Raw genomic sequence first — 20607 nt, forward strand, 5'->3', positions numbered from 1 at the left:
CTGGTAATGATCCTCCTGCCTTGTATATTACCCTCATCCGTGTATATATTTCCCTCATCCCGGTATATATTCCCATCCTGTTAAATATCCCCATCCTGGTATAGCCCCCATATCTTGTTATATACCCCCATCCTGATAAATACCCCTATCCTCCTATTTTCCCCCATCCTGCTATATACCTCCATCCTGCTATATACCCCCATCCTGGTAAATACCCCCATCCTGCTAAATACCCCCATCCTGCAATATACCCCCATCTTGCTATATACCCCCATCCTGCTATATACCCCAATCCTGCTATATAGCCCCATCCTGCTATATACCCCATCCTAATATATACACCCATCCTGCTCATAATATACCCCCATCCTGCTATATACCCCCATCCTGATAAATACCCCATCCTGGTATATGCCCTCATCCTGCTATATACCCCATCCTGCTATATGGCCTGTATCCTATGGCACAGAAAAAAAATAAACATTTATGCTCACCTTTCCTCACTCCTTGCAGCATCGATCATCTTCCTCTCTGCCAGCAGCAGTGCCGCTGACCTGTGTGGAGCCGTTCCCCTGCAGCATCACGATGTCCTCCTGTCTGCCGGCTCGCTGATGTGTGTGGAGACTAGCGATGTGCACAGGGATGACGTCATCGCTGTGCTCACCGATCTCTACACAGATCAGCTGGCCAGCAGACAGGAGGACATCGCAATGCTGCAGGGATCAGTGGCTGGTGAGAATACCGTACTTATTCACTGCCCCCATGCTGATGATGATGCGCGAGGCGCAGTGAAAACAGCCGCACATGATCACTCCAGGCTGTAGTTGTCAGGGGTGATCACGCGGGCCGGCTCTTTACTATGTGCACATCCCCCGCCCATCACCCCGCCCACCTGTCAGCGCCGGCTTCAGCGCTGAGAGATGATGGGCGGGAGGATGGGTGTGCATATGAAATGAGTGGGCCCACGTGGTCACGGCAGGCGCTGCTACAGCCTGCTCGTGCCGCTGATGACACGCTCCACCGCAGCACCCTCATTCCCCGCAGCCATGCCCTACATTCAGACTATAAGACGCACCCCACAGGGGAAAAAAGTGCGTCTCATAGTCTGAAAAATATGGTAGATTGCTAAGGCAGTTGAGGGCCTAGGTAAGTCCCCTATTGCTACAATATCTTTATGCTTTTAGATAGCTATATTCACTACATACTGCAATAATCAAGAATTTCAGTACATTGTGCTAGTAATCAAACAATCAGATTTTAAAGACACACATAGTCTAAAAAAACAGGGGAAATAAAAAAAAGTACAAAAATAAAAACTAAATATAAAAATTCTAATCACCCCCTCTTCCTCAGTGAAAAAGAAACAACACAATACATCCCAAAGTAGGTACACCTGCCCCATTTTCAAATATCTTATTATATCTTTTCATGGGACAGTACTGAATATATGACACTTTGATACAATATAAAGTAGTCAGTGTACAGCTTGTATACAATGTAAATTTGTTGTGCCTTCTAAATAACTCAGCACACAGCCATTAATCTCTAAACTGCTGGCAGTGGTACACTCCTAAGTGAAAATGGCAACATTTTGTCCAATTAGCCATTTCCCCTCCCTGATGTCATGTGACCTGTTAGTGTTACAAGGTCTCAGTTGTGAATGGGGAGCTGGTGTGTAAAATTTAGTGTTATCGCTCACATACTTCCTCATACTTGTCATTGGAAGTTCAGCATGGCACCTTATGGCAAGGAATTCTCTGAGAATCTGAAAAAAACAATTGTTGTACTACATAAAGATGAAGCATAGTGGCCAAGACCATACAGCAATTCAACAAGCCATGTTCCATTCAGAACAGGCCTCGCCATTGTCGACCAAAGAATGTTAGTGTACATGCTCAGCGTCATTTCCAGAGGTTGTCTTTTTACAGTAGATGTGTGAGTGCTGCCAGCATTGTTGCAGAGGTTAAAGGCAAAGGGGTCAGCCTGGCAGTGCTCAGACTAAAGTCCACATACTGCATAAAATTGGTCTCCATGGCTGTTGTCCCAAAAGGAAGCCTTGTCTAAAGAGAATGCACAAGAAAGTATGCAAACCACTCAAAACAAGCAGACTAAGGACATGAATTACTGCAACCATGTCCTGTAGTTTGATGAGGCCAAGATAAAGTTATTTGGTTCGGATGGTGTCAAGTGTATGTGGGGGCAACTGGGGGAGGAGTACAAAGAAAAGTATGTCTTGCCTCTAGTCAAGCATGGCGGTGGGAGTGTCATGGTTTGGGGTTGCAAGAGTGCTGCTGACTGTCAGAAGCTAAAGTTCATTAGAGGACCATGATTGCCAACATGTACTGTGACATACTGAAGTAAAGCATGGTCCCCTCCTTTTAAAACTGGATTGCAGGTCAGTATCCAACATGATAATAACCCCAAACACACCTCCAAGATGACCAGTCCCTTGTTAAAGTAACTGAGGGTGAGGAGACTGGACTAGACAGGAATGTCTTCAGATCTAAACCCTATTGAAAATCTGTGGGCATCCTCAAAGGAAGGTGGAGTAGCGTAAGGTCTCTAACATCCACCAGCTCTGTGATGTCATCATGGAGGACGGAAGAGGATTCCAGTGGAAGTTCCAGTGGGAAGCTCTAGTGATCTATATTTCCAAAAGAGTTATGGCAGTGCATCAAAATAATGGTGGACACACAAAATATTGACACTGAGCACAATTTGGCAATTTTAAGGGGTCTACTCACTTTTGTTGCCAGTGGTTTTAGCATTAATGGCTGAGTGTTGAGCTATTTACAGGGCACACCAAATTTACACTGTTATACAAGCTGTACACTGGCTAGTTTACATTATATCAAAGTGTCCCATCTTCAGTGATGTCCAATGAAACAAAACAATAAAAGATTTACAAAAATATGAGGGGTGTACTCACTTTTTATATGTTGTATGTAGGGCTAAATACTCTCCGTAACCAGCCCTTTATAGTGTCTGACACCTAATTGCATGTTGAAAATCACAGTCTTTATAAACTCTGTTTTTAATAATAGGAATTACTACTTACCGGTAATGATGTTTCCAGGAGCCATCATGACAGCACTGTAGGAGTTGCTCCTTTGACCTTTACAGGGACAGGAAAACGCAAGAGGTTAAAAGCCCCTCCCCATCCCCCTCTCCTCAGTGATTTTTCAAGTACCACACCAGGATGGGAGATAACACCATTTTATTAATGCATAAACGTACAACAAACACGGTACAGAATCAGACGGGAGGGAAATAAGAGTGCTGTCATGATGGCTCCTGGAAACATCATTACCGGTAAGTAGTAATTCCTATTTTCCAGGACGCCACATGACAGCACTGTAGGAGAATTCCAAAGTAATCCCTATGAGGGGGGGACCACAGCCTGCAGAACCTTTCTACCGAACAATGTATGTTGATCAGTGAGAAGATCCAGTTTATAGTGCTTACAAAACGTGTGGGGACCAGACCACGTCGCTGTACGGCAAATTTGTTCTAAGGAAACCCCCGCCCTTTCCGCCCATGAAGTGGACAGAGCTCTGGTGGAGTGAGCCCTAAGGTGAGTAGGGGGATCCCGACCCGCGGACTGGTAAGTAGCTGTAATAGTAGACCTAACCCACCGAGACAGAGTTGTCTTAGACACCGTCTTCCCTTGGTTTTTTCCCGCAACTTGCACAAATAGGGTTGAATCTATTCGCCAGCTCCGGGTAGCTTCCAAATAAGCCAGCACCGCTCTTCTGACATCCAAAGAGCGAAGGGATTCTTCTGGTTGGATGGAGAGTCGGAACAGAACGCCGGCAAGACTACTTCTTGTTCTAGATTAGTCGTGGACACCACCTTCGGCCGGAACGTTGGATCAAGCTTCAAAATGATTCTGTTGGGCAGGATCTGGAGATATGGAGGTCGAATGGATAAAGCTTGCAGTTCTCCAATTCTCTTCGCAGTGGTAATGGCTACCAAAAAAGCCGTTTTGAAGGATAATTGCTGAATAGTTACATTATCCAGAGGTTCGAACGGAACTTCGCAGAGTCCATTGAGAACTAGACCCAGATCCCATGGAGGAACTGTGGATCGAATAGTAGGCCGCAATCTTTGAAGTCCTTTGACAAAACGGACAATCCAAGGATGGGAAGCGAGGGAAGTATCGAAAAACACACTGAGCGCCGAGATCTGGACTTTTATTGTACTGGGTTTCAGGCCCTAGCGGAAACCTTCTTGAAGAAAATCAAGGATTCGAGGAATATCTGGATGGGCACTGTCCTTCGGTTCCTCACCTAGGAAGGCACAAAACCGAGTCCATATCCGCCGATAAATTGCCTGAGTAACCGGCTTCCTACTGGCTTGTAGGGTAGTAATATCCGCTGCGGATAAGCCCTTATTCTTCAAGAATCGCCCCTCAGGATCCAAGCCGACAGATGAAGATTGGGAAGATCCTGGTGGAACACTGGACCCTGGCTGAGTAGATCCTCCTGTAGGGGAAGAAGAACGGGCTCGTCCACCGCCATGTTGTTCAGGAGCGAGAACCAGCTCCTTCTCGGCCAAAACGGAACAATGAGGATGACCTTGGCCCTGTCCTGTCGGATCTTCTGAAGGACTCTGGAAATCAAGGGAAGAGGAGGGAAGGCATATGCCAGTTCCATGACCCAAGGTTGAGACATCGCATCCACTGCTGCTGGTCGGTCATTGGGATTGAGAGAGAAGAAGTTCTTGCACTTCGAGTTGCTCCTGGACGCGAACAGGTCCCAATGAGGCATCCCCCACTGGGCAATTAGTGACTGGAACACTGAGTCGTTGAGGCACCAACCTGTGGGGTCTATCCGGTGTCTGCTGAGATAATCCGCCAGATGATTGTCGGATCCCTTCAGATGGACAGCCGAAATGGACAGAACAGATGTCTCGGCCCAGCGGAAGATGAGGTGCACCAAGGCTTGCAACTGGTGATGTCTCGGGCCGCCCTGGTGTCTGAGAAACGCCACCGTTGTTACATTGTCCGAGAGGATGCGGACATGTTGATGCAGAAATAGGTGTTGTCTGCTGCTGAGGGCCTGCCAGACTGCGTTCAACTCCCTGTAGTTGGAAGAGTAGGTCATCGACTGGTTTGGCCATGTTCCCTGGAAAGAAACCTTGCCCACGTGTGCCCCCCAACCTGTTTGGCTGGTGTCGGTAATGAGCGTAACCGATGGCGAGTAGTCCCAATGAACTCCCACCGAGAGATGCTCCTTGGTTGTCCACCATTGCAGAATGCGTCGAAGCCGCAGCGGAAGGATGATCTTGCGGTTCAAGGTGGTTCGGCTGGCCAGTGAGCAGTGGCGACCCACTGGTCTTGAAAGAATCAGTTGCTAAAGCGGTCTTGAATGGAACTGGCTCCACCGTACACATGGGATACAGGACGTCATCAGACCCAACACCCTCATAGCTTCCCGGATAGTGCACTTCTCTTGACTTCGGAAGGCCCGTATCCTGCGTCGGAGTAACCTCACCTTCAGGGCCGGTAAGAATGACATTCTGGCATCCGAGTCCAGAAGTATGCCTAAGAAGATCTTTCTGGATTCCGCCAGTAAATTCGATTTGTGAATGTTCACCATCCACCCCAGAGACTGGAGTTGGAATAGAGCGAGAACCACCTGGTGAGACAATTCTCTTGGGTTGGCTGCAATGCGGAGATCGTCTAGGTATGGAACGATGGTGACACCCAGTGTTCTTAGGTGGGCCACCACCTCCGCCATAACTTTTGTGAAGGTTCAGGGAGCGGATGACAGGCCAAAAGGAAGACACCGGAACTGGTAATGATAGATTACACCCTGTTTTTCCAAAGCAAATCTCAGGAATTTTTGACAGGCGGGGTGTATAGCTATATGATAATATGCGCTTGACAGGTCTATTGTGGCCATAACCGAATGATGACTGATGAGTGGGATGGCAGATTTGATGGATTCCATACGGAATTTTTTATAGCGAACGAACCGATTCAGGGGCTTGAGATTGATAATGGTGCGCACATCTCCCGACGGTTTTAGAATGGTAAAGAGACTGGAGTAGTGGCCCCTGAAGTGTTCCCGAGGAGGAACCGGACATATTGCTCGGGTACGTAACAGATTTTGGACCTCGGACCAGAGACGGCAGGATGAGTCTGGGGAGTGAACTCTTATGAGAAGAAATCTGTCGGGGGGCACCCGAGAGAATTCTATCAGGAGACCTCCTGAGACCACTTGGAGAACCCAAGGATTGGACGTGATACGTTCCCACGCCGCTTGAAACCCCGCCAGACGTGCGCCCACCTTGGCGTCAGGATCAATTTTGTTTTTTTCTAGTGTCAAAGGAGGGATTCCTCTCTTTTCCTCCTTTGTAATAATTCCATCTACCTGATTTACCCCTACTTTTGTAGTCAGGATTTCTAAAGGAACGAAACCAACGGGTAGGAGGGCCCCGACGAGTCTTTTCCTCGGGGAATCCCCCTTTCTTATCAGATGCCTTTTCTAGTATATCGTCTAGAGTGGGACCAAAAACTCTCACACCTGAAAATGGGATAGCACATAATTTGTTTTTAGAGGCGCAATCCCCCGACCACGTTTTTAACCATATGGCCCTGCGGGCAGAATTAGTTAATGCCTCATTTCTAGCAGAAAATCTAATCGATTCCGCTGAAGCATCTGCCATAAATCCTGTGGCAAGTTTCAGGAGGGATATAGAATCCTGGACAGTCTCCCTGGGAGCCCTATCCACAATCAGGGATTCTAGGTCATCTAACCACCTGGACATGGACCTGGCCACTGAAGTAGCCGCAATGTTAGTCTTGATAGTGGTGGCTGCAGCTTCCCATGCCCTTTTCAGAAGGCCGTCTGCCTTTCTGTCCATTGGGTCTTTCAACCCGGACGAGTCCTCAAATGGGATAGCAGTCTTTCTAGCTACCTTAGCCACCGGTACATCGATTTTAGGTACATCCTCCCAATCCTTAATATCATCCGGTTCGAATGGGAGGCGAGCCCGAAATTCCCTGGGAATTACTAACTTCCTCTCAGATTCCTGCCATTCCTCCATTATCATTGCTCTGACATGGGGATTGACAGGGAATACTCGATGGCGTTGAGTCCTGAGTCCTCCGAACATTTCGTCCTGGACAGACCTCGGTTTCTCCTGCTCCTCCACCATCATTGTCTTTCTGACGGCTCGAAGAAGGTCATCCGTATCACAGGAGGAAAAAAGATACCGACGGCCCTCCTCTGGTGCCGGACCTGCCGTCTCCTCCTCTAACTGGGAATCAGAGTCATAAGAAACCTCTCCCTCTTCTGAAGAGATCCCCATGTCCTGCCGCTGTCGTTTGCGAGGCGTGTCTCGACATTCCAGGTCGGATGATGTACTGGCAATGACCGACTGCACTTCCTCGCGTATCATAGCTCTCATGTCCGTCAGCAGGGAATTTTGTTCACTGGAGACCAATTCAGCTATACAAGGGTCCCACAGCTGCTTAGTGCAGGACTCTGACAGATGTGAATGACAGACTGCACATTTTTTTATCCTGGCTGATTTCCTCTGAACTTTCTTAGGAATAGTGCCGGTGCGTGTCGTGGAAGAATCCTAAAATGAAGGGGTAGACTGAATCAGGTACTACCCTTATCATCCCTGGTCAGAACCCAGGTACACCTGCACTTACTTGACCCTGGGACTCTGTAGGGGCTCCAGCATCCGACCTGTCATCCTCATCCATTACAAGCGAATACAGAGAATAGTGAGCCATCCCCCGGTCCCACGGTTTTATTACCTGTTTGGGCGACGTCAGGGTCCGTTCCCGCCTTCAGTGCTCCATCCCGGATCACCTACTGCCTTCCAGGGCATCACCATATCCCTGACCAGGAAATGCTGCAATCTCTGCACGGCGCATGCGTCAGCGTGCGTGTCATGCTGGAACGCATGGTGTGCGCATACCCGGAAGTGCCTCATGGCCTGCAGTGGACAGCGGGATGCCGAGAGCCCTCACCTGAGGGAAGCGGCTGTTGCCGGGAAATCTCGCTCCACCGGCTGGCTGAGGGACCTCTCCTTTAGAGGTGTCGGCCAGGGGCTGCTTGACCGGCAGGAAGGAGACAGCAAGCCCCCCCGATCCGCCTGGACCCCGTACATCCGACGGTAAGACTTGCGTCCGTCCTGTACAGGGACAGGAAAAACACTGAGGAGAGGGGGATGGGGAGGGGCTTTTAACCTCTTGCATTTTCCTGTCCCTGTAAAGGTCAAAGGAGCAACTCCTACAGTGCTGTCATGTGGCGTCCTGGAAATGTTAATTAGTCTTTTACACTAGTTAATGGGGCATTAGTTTCCTCAGACTAGTTGACTCTCTCAGCATATTATCTCGCCCCTGTCATTGCCAGCTCTTTATAAAGCTCATGTGTGTGGCTTTCTGCAATAACATCATAGTGCCTGTGAAGCCAGGTGTATGCTTCCCGGCATCAGAGAGGTGCGTTACACATGTCCGGAAGGGAAGCTGCAATCTTCCTTACTTCTGGTCATGCGCAGTGCTCCTCTCTAAAGCTGGGAAGCATACATCCGGCTTCAGAGGCACTATGATGTTAAGGTGGTGTCACACACAACGACAACGACGTCGCTGCTACGTCACCATTTTCTGTGACGTTGCAGCGACGTCCCGTCGCTGTCGCTGTGTGTGACATCCAGCAATGAGCCGGCCCCTGCTGTGAGGTCGCCACTCGTTACTGAATGTCCTGCTTCATTTTTTGGTCGTCGCTCTCCCGCTGTGACGCACACATCGCTGTGTGTGACAGCGAGAGAGCGACGAAATGAAGCGAGCGGGGAGCAGGAGCCGGCATCTGGCAGCTGCGGTAAGCTGTAACCAAGGTAAACATCGGGTAACCAAGGTGGTTACCCGATATTTACCTTCGTTACCAGCCTCCGCCGCTCTCACGCTGCCAGCGCCGGCTCCTGCTCTCTGCACATGTAGCTGCAGTACACACATCGTGTAATTAACCCAATGTGTACTGTAGCTAGGAGAGCAAGGAGCCAGCGCTAAGCAGTGTGCGCGGTTCCTGCTCTCTGCACATGTAGCTGCAGTACACATCGTATAATTAACCCGATGTGCACTGTAGCTAGGAGAGCAGGGAGCCAGCGCTAAGCAGTGTGCGCGGCTCCCTGCTCTCTGCACTGTGACATGTAGCTGCAGTACACATGGGGTTAATTAACCCGATGTGTACTGTAGCTAGGAGAGCAGGGAGCCAGCGCTCAGTGTGCGCGGCTCCCTGCTCTCTGCACATGTTGCAGCACAGCGACGCGTGTCGTTATGATCACTGCTGCGTCTGCTGTGTTTGACAGCTAAATAGCGATCATAACAGCGACTTACAAGGTCGCTGTTACGTCACAGAAAATGGTGACGTAACAGCGACGTCGTTGTCGCTGTCGTTTAGTGTGACCCCAGCTTTAGTGTAGCAAGCCATACACAGTAGGGAGATTTGTAAAGCACTGGCAATGACAATGGATCAATGCAAATTATGGTATAACGCTCACAGGAGTGTGATAACATTCTGAGAGGTCCCACTAGTCTGGGGAAACTAATGCCTCATTGACTAGTCAAAAGCCTAATTAGCATATTAAAAACAGTGTTTATAAAGACTGTCTTAAAACATGCAATTAGGTGTCAGTTTAAAGGGATGACTAGCCAGGGTATTTGTCTCACTAGGTACTGTGAAGTACCAAACTAACGTTGAAAGGGAAAGGAGGGGTAACCCTGCGTCTAGAGAAGGGGGAAATGGTGACCCCTGACCAACCCTACTGTTATGTTGGAAGAATATGGAAAAATACAATTCCAAGCTCACTCCGGGGTCAACCGTGCTATGGATGGATTTAGCTGGTCAGAGCCCATAGAGCTGGATGGACAACAATAGACTCCAGAAAAACTGGGTTGAAATTAGAAGGGCGCAAAACAATCGTTATTTGCACACTCAGAGTGAAGTGCCAATTAGCAAACTGAAGTACAGAGGAAGCAGAGCCACAACATGCACACCTACGCAGTAGCATCCGCTACAAATAATAAGGTTCAGGTCTACAGCTATCTTAACCAGTGTTGCCACCTAATAAAGTAAAAGGTAAAAGATAGCAATTTGCTTAACCAGTGCTGTTATACAGTTAGAGGTGAGGCAGACCTAAAGATAACAGTGGCTTCACTAGCACTGTAACTGCCATTAAATAAGATAGGATCTAGCAACAATTTGCTTAGCCAGCACAGTTACTAGTGATAGGAAGGGGAGGATAGCGATAATCAGTACGCTTTACCAGGGCTGACACCGGCTATAATTATTAGGTAATGGATTAGTAGAGAGACCTGCCTAAAAGACCCTCTTGCCACAAAGCAAGAAAAGACTGAGCGCCATCCCGGCATTCGCAGCGTCCCTATACAAGTTAAGCACTGCCTAGCCTCAGCTCATGCTCAATCAGTGTAGCTGATGTCTACAAGCAAGCAACGGCTAATCCGGAGATGCCACGTCGTGCACATGCTCAATGGCCAAAAAGTCAGACTTAGTAAAAGACTCGGCCCGAGCATGCACACACGCCCGCTTTCCACCCTTAGACTCTGGCGCCTGTACTGCCCTTCATAACACAGCTGAGGATTGATCTAAATGCTCAGAATGGCACCAAAGTGGAACTGAACCCGCAGAGTGAGCCTCGGGCAATGGAGAGACAGCAGGCACACTGACTCTGACCCGAGAAGGAGGCCGCCTCTGGAGTACAGCCCTAACACCCATCATTGGCTCCTGGATTCCCTCACTACCCAAGATAGGTTCCACACCTATGTGCCGAGCAGGATAAACTGACTCTTGTTATCTCTGAGCTGGGCCCTAGGTAGGGAACAGATGGGATGAGCACTCAGTCCACCCCATTATGTACTAAGTAACACACAAGAAATACACACAGGGGAAAGTTTACGAATAACTTATCTCCAGATGACTCAGAGAGAGGAACAGCAACAACAACAAAGTTTCTCCAGATGAATACAAGCTGACTGCTTGCACTCAAGACCTGTAAAGGATTTTTTTAAACCTAACACCAGCAAAGAGCAAGGGAGAATGAGAGTATTTAAAAGGACACAAAGGGAAGTGTTGATGATTAACAGCTGAAAGGTGAAGAAATCCACAGGGTCCTAAAGAGAAAGGGATTAATCCCAAGCAGGGAAAAAATAAAAGTCAGGAAGCAGCTTGTGTGGCCAAACGCTGTGACCTTCTACAGCCGGACACCACAGGACTGTCTGTCAAGCGTGACACACCTGTGACAGTATTTAGTAATAAATATATAAAACTGGTGGTTGGAGGGCATGGGGACATGACAAATTCCCTTTAAAGACATTTTGAAAATGTCTACTCCATTAAGTGTCCTTCTGGTATTGCCCAAATTCCCTCATCTGCTGCTATGTGAAGACCTTGGTTACACAGATATACATCGATTTAATAATATATATGTCTGCATGTAATGGATCGCTATACCTCATGCCTTACATTGAGATGAAACAAGTCCTGCTAGTATTTCTCTCTATTCTTACATTCTTTTGTGCACAGAATTGTGGCCGGTAATTTCTGAAATTGTGATTTATAAACTGATCCAGTAATTGTCTGGAGGAGTAGTTAATTTGTACAAACAAGCTTCAATTGGGCAGAGGCCAGAGAAGAAACTTACAAAATGACCCATAACAGGTGTTTCAGTGTCATTTTGTGAGCAAAATGCATTTCAAATCCGTTCAATTCCCCTTCTTGGAGTTACAAGCAATTTCTACTGAACCTATAATCAGTATAAATCCTATCCAAAATCTATTTCAGCCACAGGAGTGTCAAGTAAGAAAAGTGCCAATCATTTTGTTCTGGCCTTTACTCCCAACAAAGGAAATAACCTGCGATAATGGTCCAGAAAGATATACAGAGCTCTGAGCCTCTGTTCTGCACACACTGTGATGTCTAATTCTGAAGATTGAATCAAAACGCCAATATCCTAAAAGTATTTCTTTTTTGGTTTCTTTTTTTTCCCCACTAGTTAGCAGCAGGGATTTTACACAAAAACATCCATTGTTTTGCAGATCTGTTCATGTAGTAACTTCTCTCCATTCATGACATGAAAAAGCCAGCGCTGTATTAGGCCTGCGACACACATCCGTGCCGCCGGCATGTGTTTGTCATTTTTTACATGTACCGGCGGCACGGAGACACGTTAAGCAATGCTACCCTATTGTAGCAGGCACACACACGTAAAACCACACGGAACGTGTGTCCGTGTGCGTTTGTACGTGTGCGTTTTTCAAAGCGCTGACATGTCAGTGTTTTCTCCCGCAGCACGGGTGTCACACGGCCCGCACCCGTACCACACGGGTGTAGTGTGGATGCGGTCCCGTGTGACACGCGCCGGAGAAAACACACGTGTCAGTGAAAAAAAAAAAAAAACATTAACTCACCTTCTCCAGCCCTCCTGTCTCTGCCGCTGCTGCCTCTTGCTGCCGACCGCTGCTCATTATTCTCATTTAATATTTACTTCACTGCCTGGCAGCAGCGGGGAGACGGGAGGGCTGGAGACTGAAGATCAGCACCACGGACAGCAGCACGGACAGCAGGAAGGACCAGGTGAGTATGTAAATTACCGGTTCTACGTGTGCTATCGCGGATAGCACACGTAGAACACACGTGGCCCGCACGTACCAGAGACACGTACTTACCTGCACGCAACACGCAGGGGAAATACGTGTCTCTCGGCACGTGCGTGAATTTCACATGAGTGTGGCAGAGACCTTAAGGAAGATTATAATCTTCTCATTGATCATTGCTAGTGGTAGAAAACAGTATGGGCAATTGAAAAGTATGTTTGGTCCTGTTGTTTTAATCTATGACTTTACAAAATGCTCATCACATGCTAACAGCATGGATATAAATTTGTGCCAGTTTGTGCCCTGGGTCACACAGATATCAATATGATATATGGTGAGAGATGGAGGAATGTTCAGCAAGCTTTCAAAGATTTATTTATTCGTTTTGTTCTGTTGTATGTCGGAGTTAGGGAAACACAGGCCGGTTTGGCAGAGCTTCTCTTCTGAGCCTGCTTCAAAATAAATGTATTAGCCCATAACATTTAAAGATCCGGAAATCTAAATGTTAGGGCTTACATTATAAATGAAGACCGCACAGCGGTTAAAAAAAGGCCAAAGTTTCCTGGAAGAGCGAATAGCGAATCTCACTCATGGGATATAAAATTCATAGAGTATTATCCCTATATGGCTTTTTTAGGGATATATAGTACTCCAGACTTGGTAGCAAACTAAAATAGTTTCAGCTTCACTCATGGTTATTACTAGGGATGATCGAATATCACAAATATTCGGCAATATTCAGCTTCGCGAATATCTGACAAATAGTTTGCCGCTATTATTATTATTATTTATTTATAGAGCACCATTAATTCCATGGTGCTGTACATGAGAAGGGGTTACATACAGAATACATACACAAGTTACAGTAGACAGACTAGTACAGAGGGAAGAGGCCCCTACCCTTGCGGGCTTACATTCCATAGGATTTTGGGGAGGAGACAGTAGGTGGGGTGTAGATTGGGCGGCAGCTCCGTATGGTGGTCGGGCAGCAGCTCCGTACGGTGGTCGGGCAGCAGCTCCGCACGGTGGTAGGGCGGCAGTTCCGCACAGTGGTGAAGCAATGAGGTCATTGTAGATTATAAGCATTTCTGAACAGATGGGTTTTCAGGTTCCGTTTGAAGCTTGCAAGGGTAGCAGATAATCTGACGTGTTGAGGCAGCGAGTTCCAGAAGACTGGGGATGCTCGGGAGAAGTCTTGGAGTCGGTTCCGTGAGGAGCAAATGAGAGAGGAGGAGAGAAGGAGATCTTGGGAGGACCGGAGGTGGCGTGTTGGGGTGTAGTGGGAGATTAGTTCAGAGATATACGGAGGAGACAGATTATGCACAGCTTTGTAGGTCAGTGTTAGTAGTTTGAATTGAATACGGTGGAAGATTGGAAGCCAGTGGAGGGACTTGCAGAGAGGAGAAGCGGGGTGGTATTGAGGACAGAGGTGGATTAGTCGGGCAGGAGAATTAAGGATGGACTGGAGAGGGGCGAGCGTGTTAGCAGGGAGGCCACAGAGGAGGATGTTACAGTAATCGAGGCGGGAGATTATGAGGGCATGTACTAGACTAGCATTTTTGTAGATTGTGAGTTGAGGAAAGGACAGATTCTGGAAATATTTTTGAGTTGAAGACGGCAGGAGGTGGTGAGGGATTGGATGTGTGGTATGAAGGAGAAGGCAAAGTCAAAGGTCACTCCGAGGCAGGGAACTTTGGGTACTGGCGAGAGCCTGGTGTTATTTATTGTAATAGCTAGATCAGGTGGAGAGTGTAGGTGAGATGGAGGAAAGATGATTAGTTCAGTTTTGGCCACATTGAGCTTTAGGAAGCGAGAGGAGAAAAAGGAGGATATAGCAGATAGACACTTCGGGATTCTGGACAGCAGAGATGTGACATCTGGGCCAGAGAGGTAGATCTGTGTATCATCGGCATATAGGTGGTACTGGAAGCCATGGGACTTTATGAGTTGTCCCATGCCAAATGTGTAGATAGAAAAATGTAAGGGTCCCAGGACAGAGCCTTGAGGGACGCCAACAGAGAGATGGCTATGCGAATATTCGATGCGCAATGTAAGTCTATGGGAAGCCCAAATAGTTGCTATTCGGCAACTATTCGAGTTTCCCATAGACTTACATTGTGCATCGAATATTCGCAAATCATCGAATAGTGGCGACCTATTCGGCGAATATGTGCGTTGCCGAATATTTGTGGTATTCAATCATCCCTAGTTATTACCAATAATAAAATGATAATGATGGAACAATTAACTGATGTATTAATTAGATAGTAATCGGATACATCATAGTTGCATAGTTACATAGGTTGAAAAAAGACCTAGGTCCATCTAGTTCAACCTTCCTCCACCAATTATATATTTTGTCACTAAGTTACTTAAAACCAACAATGTTGTGTATACTGAAGAAATCATCCAGCCCTTTTTTAAAAGCTGTTATAGTATCTGACATTATTACCTGTTGCAGTAGGGCATTTCACAGTCTGACTGCCTAAATGTAAAGAACCCTTTCCTATTTAGCTGCTAGAATCGCTTTTCTTCCACTTGCAGTGTATGCCCCCTGGTCTTTAGTATTGTCTTTGGAAGTAAGAAGTAATAAGTCATGTGCCAGTCTTTTATATTGACCACGCATGTATTTAGACATATAAAAGATCTCCTCTGAGACACATCTTTTTTCTAAGCTAAGCAAATCTAACTTTTACAACCTGTCATCATATGGGAGGCCTTCCATTCCTTGCAATAATCTAGTTGCCTGCCATTGAACTGACTTTAACTTCTGAATGTCCTTTTTAAAATGTGGAGCCCAAAACTGGATCTCATCAATGGATCCAAGATGGTCTAAAGGATAAACTCATTTGTAGCTATTACTTAGTGGACAGAAGGGACTATCAATTGTAGTAAATCTAGAAATGTATTTTTCCTGATAAACGGATCATAATTCTATTATCAAATTGTTATTTTTTTTACAGCTTAGGCCTTTGGCTTTACATTTAGTGGAATACATTTACTAACGAAAATGTGACGTGAAAAATGCTGGGAGTTGCAATTTAGCATTACACAGCCTTTGTCTGTCATTGGCTGAATCACCTCAGCTTGAGATGTATGAGTGTGTAACTCCCAGCATTTTTCACGTCATGTTTTCGTTGCCAGTCAACAATTATCAACGTAATTCAACCACTTCAATGCTACTGAATGTTGTCATTATTAACTTTAGTTTAATTAATCAACAGCAGCGTTAATTACATAGGAATGGGCGTGCCGAGCGTTAGATAGCTGGGAAAAGCTAGTTTACTAATATACAGGTTGACTTTAAAAGGCAAAGTATTGGAGTAGGACAATTCTTCTTGGTGCCCTCCACCTTCAGGCCAAGGCTTACAGTAGTACCACAAATTGCCCAAATCCCTATAGTTGGAAACCCCTGGTCAGCAGATGTTTCCAGGATGTCTAGTGTTTGTAATGACTACTTTTTTAACATGAAAAAATAAAAGATGAATATATTTTAATTACTTCAGTGGACAAGTGCTGGATTTATCTGTTTTCATTCGCATCCATTTCTTTATATTCTCCTCGACATTTAAATTGCAAGGAAGGAAACATTGTGGAATTATAGAAATCACAGGGTCAATAAACATGTTAATCATATGCACATAATGAAGAAAATGGAGACCACATTTTAAAAACATGTTGGTTTGTACTACATCAAAAATTAGTAACAAGAGCAGAAGTACTTTCACCTACGTGGAAGTACTACAACCACCAGTAAGGGGTACTTTGCACACTACGACATCGCAGCTGCAATGTCGGTGGGGTCAAATCGAAAGTGATGCACATCCGGCGTTGCTGTCGATATCAGAGTGTGTAAATCGTTTTTGATACGATTAACGAGCGCAAAAGCGTCGAAATCGTATCATCGGTGTAGCGTCGGTCATTTCCATAATTTCGGAAGGACCGATGTTACGATGTTGTTCCTCGTTCCTGCGGCAGCACACATCACTGTGTGTGAACCCGCAGGAGCCAGGAACATCTCCTACCTGCGTCCTGCGGCTCACGCCGGCTATGCGGAAGGAAGGAGGTGGGCGGGATTGTTTACGTCCGGCTCATCTCCGCCCCTCCGTGTCTATTGGCCGCCTGCCATGTGACGTCGCTGTGATGCTTCACGACCCGCCCCCTTAGTAAGGAGGCGGTTCGCCGGCCAGATCGACGTCACAGGACAGGTAAGTCCGTGTGAAGCTGCCGTAGCGATAATGTTCGCTACGGCAGCTATAACACAATAACGTATGTGCGACGGGGGCGGGGACTATAGTGCTTGGCATCGCAAGCATCGGCTTGCAATGTCGTAGTGTGCAAAGTACCCCTAAGTCTGAATCACAACACCTCACCAGACCAGTATCGAGAACTTATAGCTAGCATTAATGGAATATTCCATCTAGCATGTACAGAGGGGGAGCGAATGTGCCAAGTTTCACTACAGCATGTAAACAAAGGAGACTAACAAGCCACCAAGCAGAGATTAACTTTTTGTAGCCTGCCTATGAATTACAAGTCTGAGGGTTGACACCCAAGTCTGCCTGCACTGATCACAGACATTAATAAAGTTACTAGGCACAGAGCCAGAGTATGTAGCTTCCACAGATCTTAATGCTGCCATGACAGTCGGCAATGTTTGTAAAAACCTGTTTGTGACATACCCTCATTGACAGCATGCCAAAGCATTTAAATGCAGTTCAAATTTGGAGAGAAAAGGGTTAATAGACTGCGCTGCCATAGAAAAGAGGATCCATGTAGAGGGAATGATATTATTTGTCTACGCGTTTCAAAGCCTTATGGCTTCTTCCTCAGGACAAATCAAGCATTTCAATGCAGATATTTCAGTGCATAACACTACATGATACTGTATAACTGGAGATGTAAATATTTTTTTCCCATTTTTTTTTCATAATGTGCATATCATTACTATGTCTATCATTTCTATAACTTTCATATTTTCTAAACTTTTCCTTCTTGGTGATGTAATTTAAATGTTCAGGAGTGTATCCAAGTTATCTATTAACAAAGCCTATTTCAGATACATTCCAATTCTAATAAAAATGACAGCCCAAGAACTGCCACAATAAAGTCTAAAAAATAAAATAAACATCACATTGGTTTAATGCTTTTTTGTTTTAAAGGATTATTTAGTTCTCATCAATTTGATTTTTCTGACCAGTTTTACAATTCTTTACATTGACATATCTATACATTTTATTAAAGAGAACCAACCATATAGTCTAACATCACCAAGGCCAGGCAGCAGACAGAGATGGAAATAGATAGCAAAACCCCACCCACCTGTTAGATATTCTCTAGCTGCTGTCAATCAAATAGCAGTACATTTCTGTAACTTTACATGCACATATTTCTGAAATAAAACATCTAATCTCAGAACAAAAGGGAAGCTTACATTCACCATCCTAGCGCCAGTATAGCACTGGCTATATTTTGTATATGAAAATCCAGATGGCTGGTTCTCTTTAAGTAAGACCTCACATCTTGTAAGGGTTGGACAAAGTCTACTGAGTGTTTCTTTCATTTAATTTGCATTGGTCTAGACTTTAGTGCTTCTTCATTTTATAATATATGTGTGTGGCTTGGAGCTCGTTTTACACTTCCCAATTCAGAAGAGATGTTACAACAAGGACATGTGTCTGCAATAACCAATTATTGGACTATTTTGTTTTTTCTTTAAATAGATTAGTGATTGGGTAAACCCTTTCAATTTAGAAATAGGCACAACTAAGTCATTCTTCAAGTGGTGGCTGCAGGCAATTAGATTTTACTCATTGAACCCTATGGTTATGAAGAGAAGGAGATAATGGTGTACTCTGACCCTTAAGATCTATTACTAACATTGGACCATCTTAAAGGGAACCTATCATGTGCAATATGCAACCAGAACCATAAGATCTTTTATCTTATGCTCATTAGCGCAGGGACTAGTCCCAAGGGCGTTATATGCCCTAACTAGTCCACCCTCATAGCATGTTAGTACACCCACAGAGGCGTGCTAACATGCTATTCAATGCAGCATTACCAGCGGTGACACACGTACCCATGTGTGCTGTGACCATACTTCTGAAAGCTGGGCACTTCCGGATATGAGCAGTATGAAGCCGGGTGTAAGCGTTCTGGCTTCAGAAACGTCTAGTGCACATGACCGGAAGTGCCGAGCATTCAGAAGCACGGTCACATCAGACACAGGTACGCACGGCACAACTGGTGATGCTGCATTGAATAGCATATTAGTTTACCCCTGTGGGCGTACTAACATACTAAGAGGGTGGACTAGTCGGGGGATATAACACCCTTGGGACTAGTCCCTACGCTTATTCGCATAGGATAAAAGATTTTTAGAAATACTTTTTCTAAAGATCTTTTGATCTATGCTAGTGTATACAGGGACAGTTTCGTAGGGATTAGCAATATGCACCCAGAACTTCTCATAAATGAAAGATAGCCTTTCACACATTTTTTTCTATTATATTTAGCATGTATGGAGATGAGACTTTTCCATATATATTTATTGAAATGCCTTTTTACATTATATAAAAAATTGCTAAAACCTCCTACCCGATGCGTGTCAATCTGGCTTTGCACTTTGGGAATGTCCCCACCAATGGGCTCCTGCTGCTTTAGCTCCTCGTTCTTCAGCTGCAGCCATGCAAGAAGCTCCTGCAGAGAGATATGTAATCGCTTCCAGTGCTCCGTGCTGGCTTCTAAATGAGACCTACAAGACATTATGCATCACATTATTGTCAGGGGGAGAAAGATCATGGCAGATGTACAGCTCATTTCATACTGATACCAGTCTTTTTTAGATGAGGAATAATAATTAATGTATGAGCTGCTCTTTGATGAGAATTTATTGCAGAGAAAAAGAGGCCGACTCACATGCAGAGCTACCACGATGAGCTATATTTTACAGTAATTAGAAGACATACTGAAGTTCAATGGCTGGGAATATGATAGAAACAACTAAATATGACCAAATTGGTCAGCTATGACCTTGTTCAGGATATTTCGAAATAGAAATGATTATCATGTTCATGGCGGATAACAATAAATCAATTTATAGGAGCAAAGTTTTTGGTAATTGGCAGAAATCATTGGGTTATGGATCTAAAGCCCGTATAAAAACTTGTGTTTTTTAGGTGTTTTATCGATAGATCTAAACTGAAAAACTGATTGTTTCACCACAGCATCTAGAAATGGCTTCAATTCAGCCATTGACCTCAATTGCTAAAAAAATGATCAGGGTGAAATTTAACATAATGGTACTAATAGAAACTGATATACTATGGTATTAGTCTGAGCTATGTCAAAATTAATGGGAATGATTAAGAAATGAATCCTCAATTTTTTTTTCCAAAACAATGTATGCTACTTTATATTATAGTATTAGTTTGAGTTACATCAAAATTAATAGTAACTATTGAAAAATTAATAAAAAAAATTCTAAAAAATATATGCTACTTCTTACTACTAAGCTAAGGGCACTCTGTGTTCAATCATAAAGTGATTCTATACAGCACTATGTTATAAAGCTATTTTCTTCTATCTTCCCCTTGGAAAGAATTTCTCTATAATATGGCATCTGACTATGGCACGATTTTCTCTATTGGATTTCATATGTACCCAAGAGAAAAAATGTCTGTATGCCTTCAATTTAAAACTAGAGGCGCAGTATGGGTTCATAAGCTCCTATCTGTTCTAAAATATGGCTCACACAGCTCAGAAATTGTATCAAGCTGTAATAATACATGTGGCATTAAAGGCATGCAATCCAACGATAACCTATTATTTGCTAATATCAAAATATCTTCTTACATTGTGGAATACTCATAATATGAGGGTTATACTCTGAATCCAAATTTTAGGAAAATTCGTCAAAATTTTGAAATTTTACAGGCTATTAAAATAAATGAAGTAACACGAGTTCTCAAAAT

The 20607-nt window shown here is 45.0% G+C and overlaps 1 protein-coding gene across 10 annotated transcripts in view; it reads right to left on the bottom strand.

Annotated features, from left to right (window-relative positions):
- DMD (dystrophin) overlaps window positions 1-20607 on the bottom strand; it is a 4177531-nt gene that overhangs the window by 827473 nt on the left and 3329451 nt on the right. For all 10 annotated transcript variants that reach the window (XM_075336500.1, XM_075336497.1, XM_075336505.1 and 7 more), the window contains one exon: window positions 19232-19388. In XM_075336500.1, the coding sequence (XP_075192615.1) occupies window positions 19232-19388 (157 nt within the window). The remainder of the gene's footprint in view (window positions 1-19231; window positions 19389-20607) is intronic.

Source organism: Anomaloglossus baeobatrachus, chromosome 2 (assembly GCF_048569485.1).
Source record: "Anomaloglossus baeobatrachus isolate aAnoBae1 chromosome 2, aAnoBae1.hap1, whole genome shotgun sequence".
In the NCBI taxonomy this organism is placed as follows: domain Eukaryota; kingdom Metazoa; phylum Chordata; class Amphibia; order Anura; family Aromobatidae; genus Anomaloglossus; species Anomaloglossus baeobatrachus.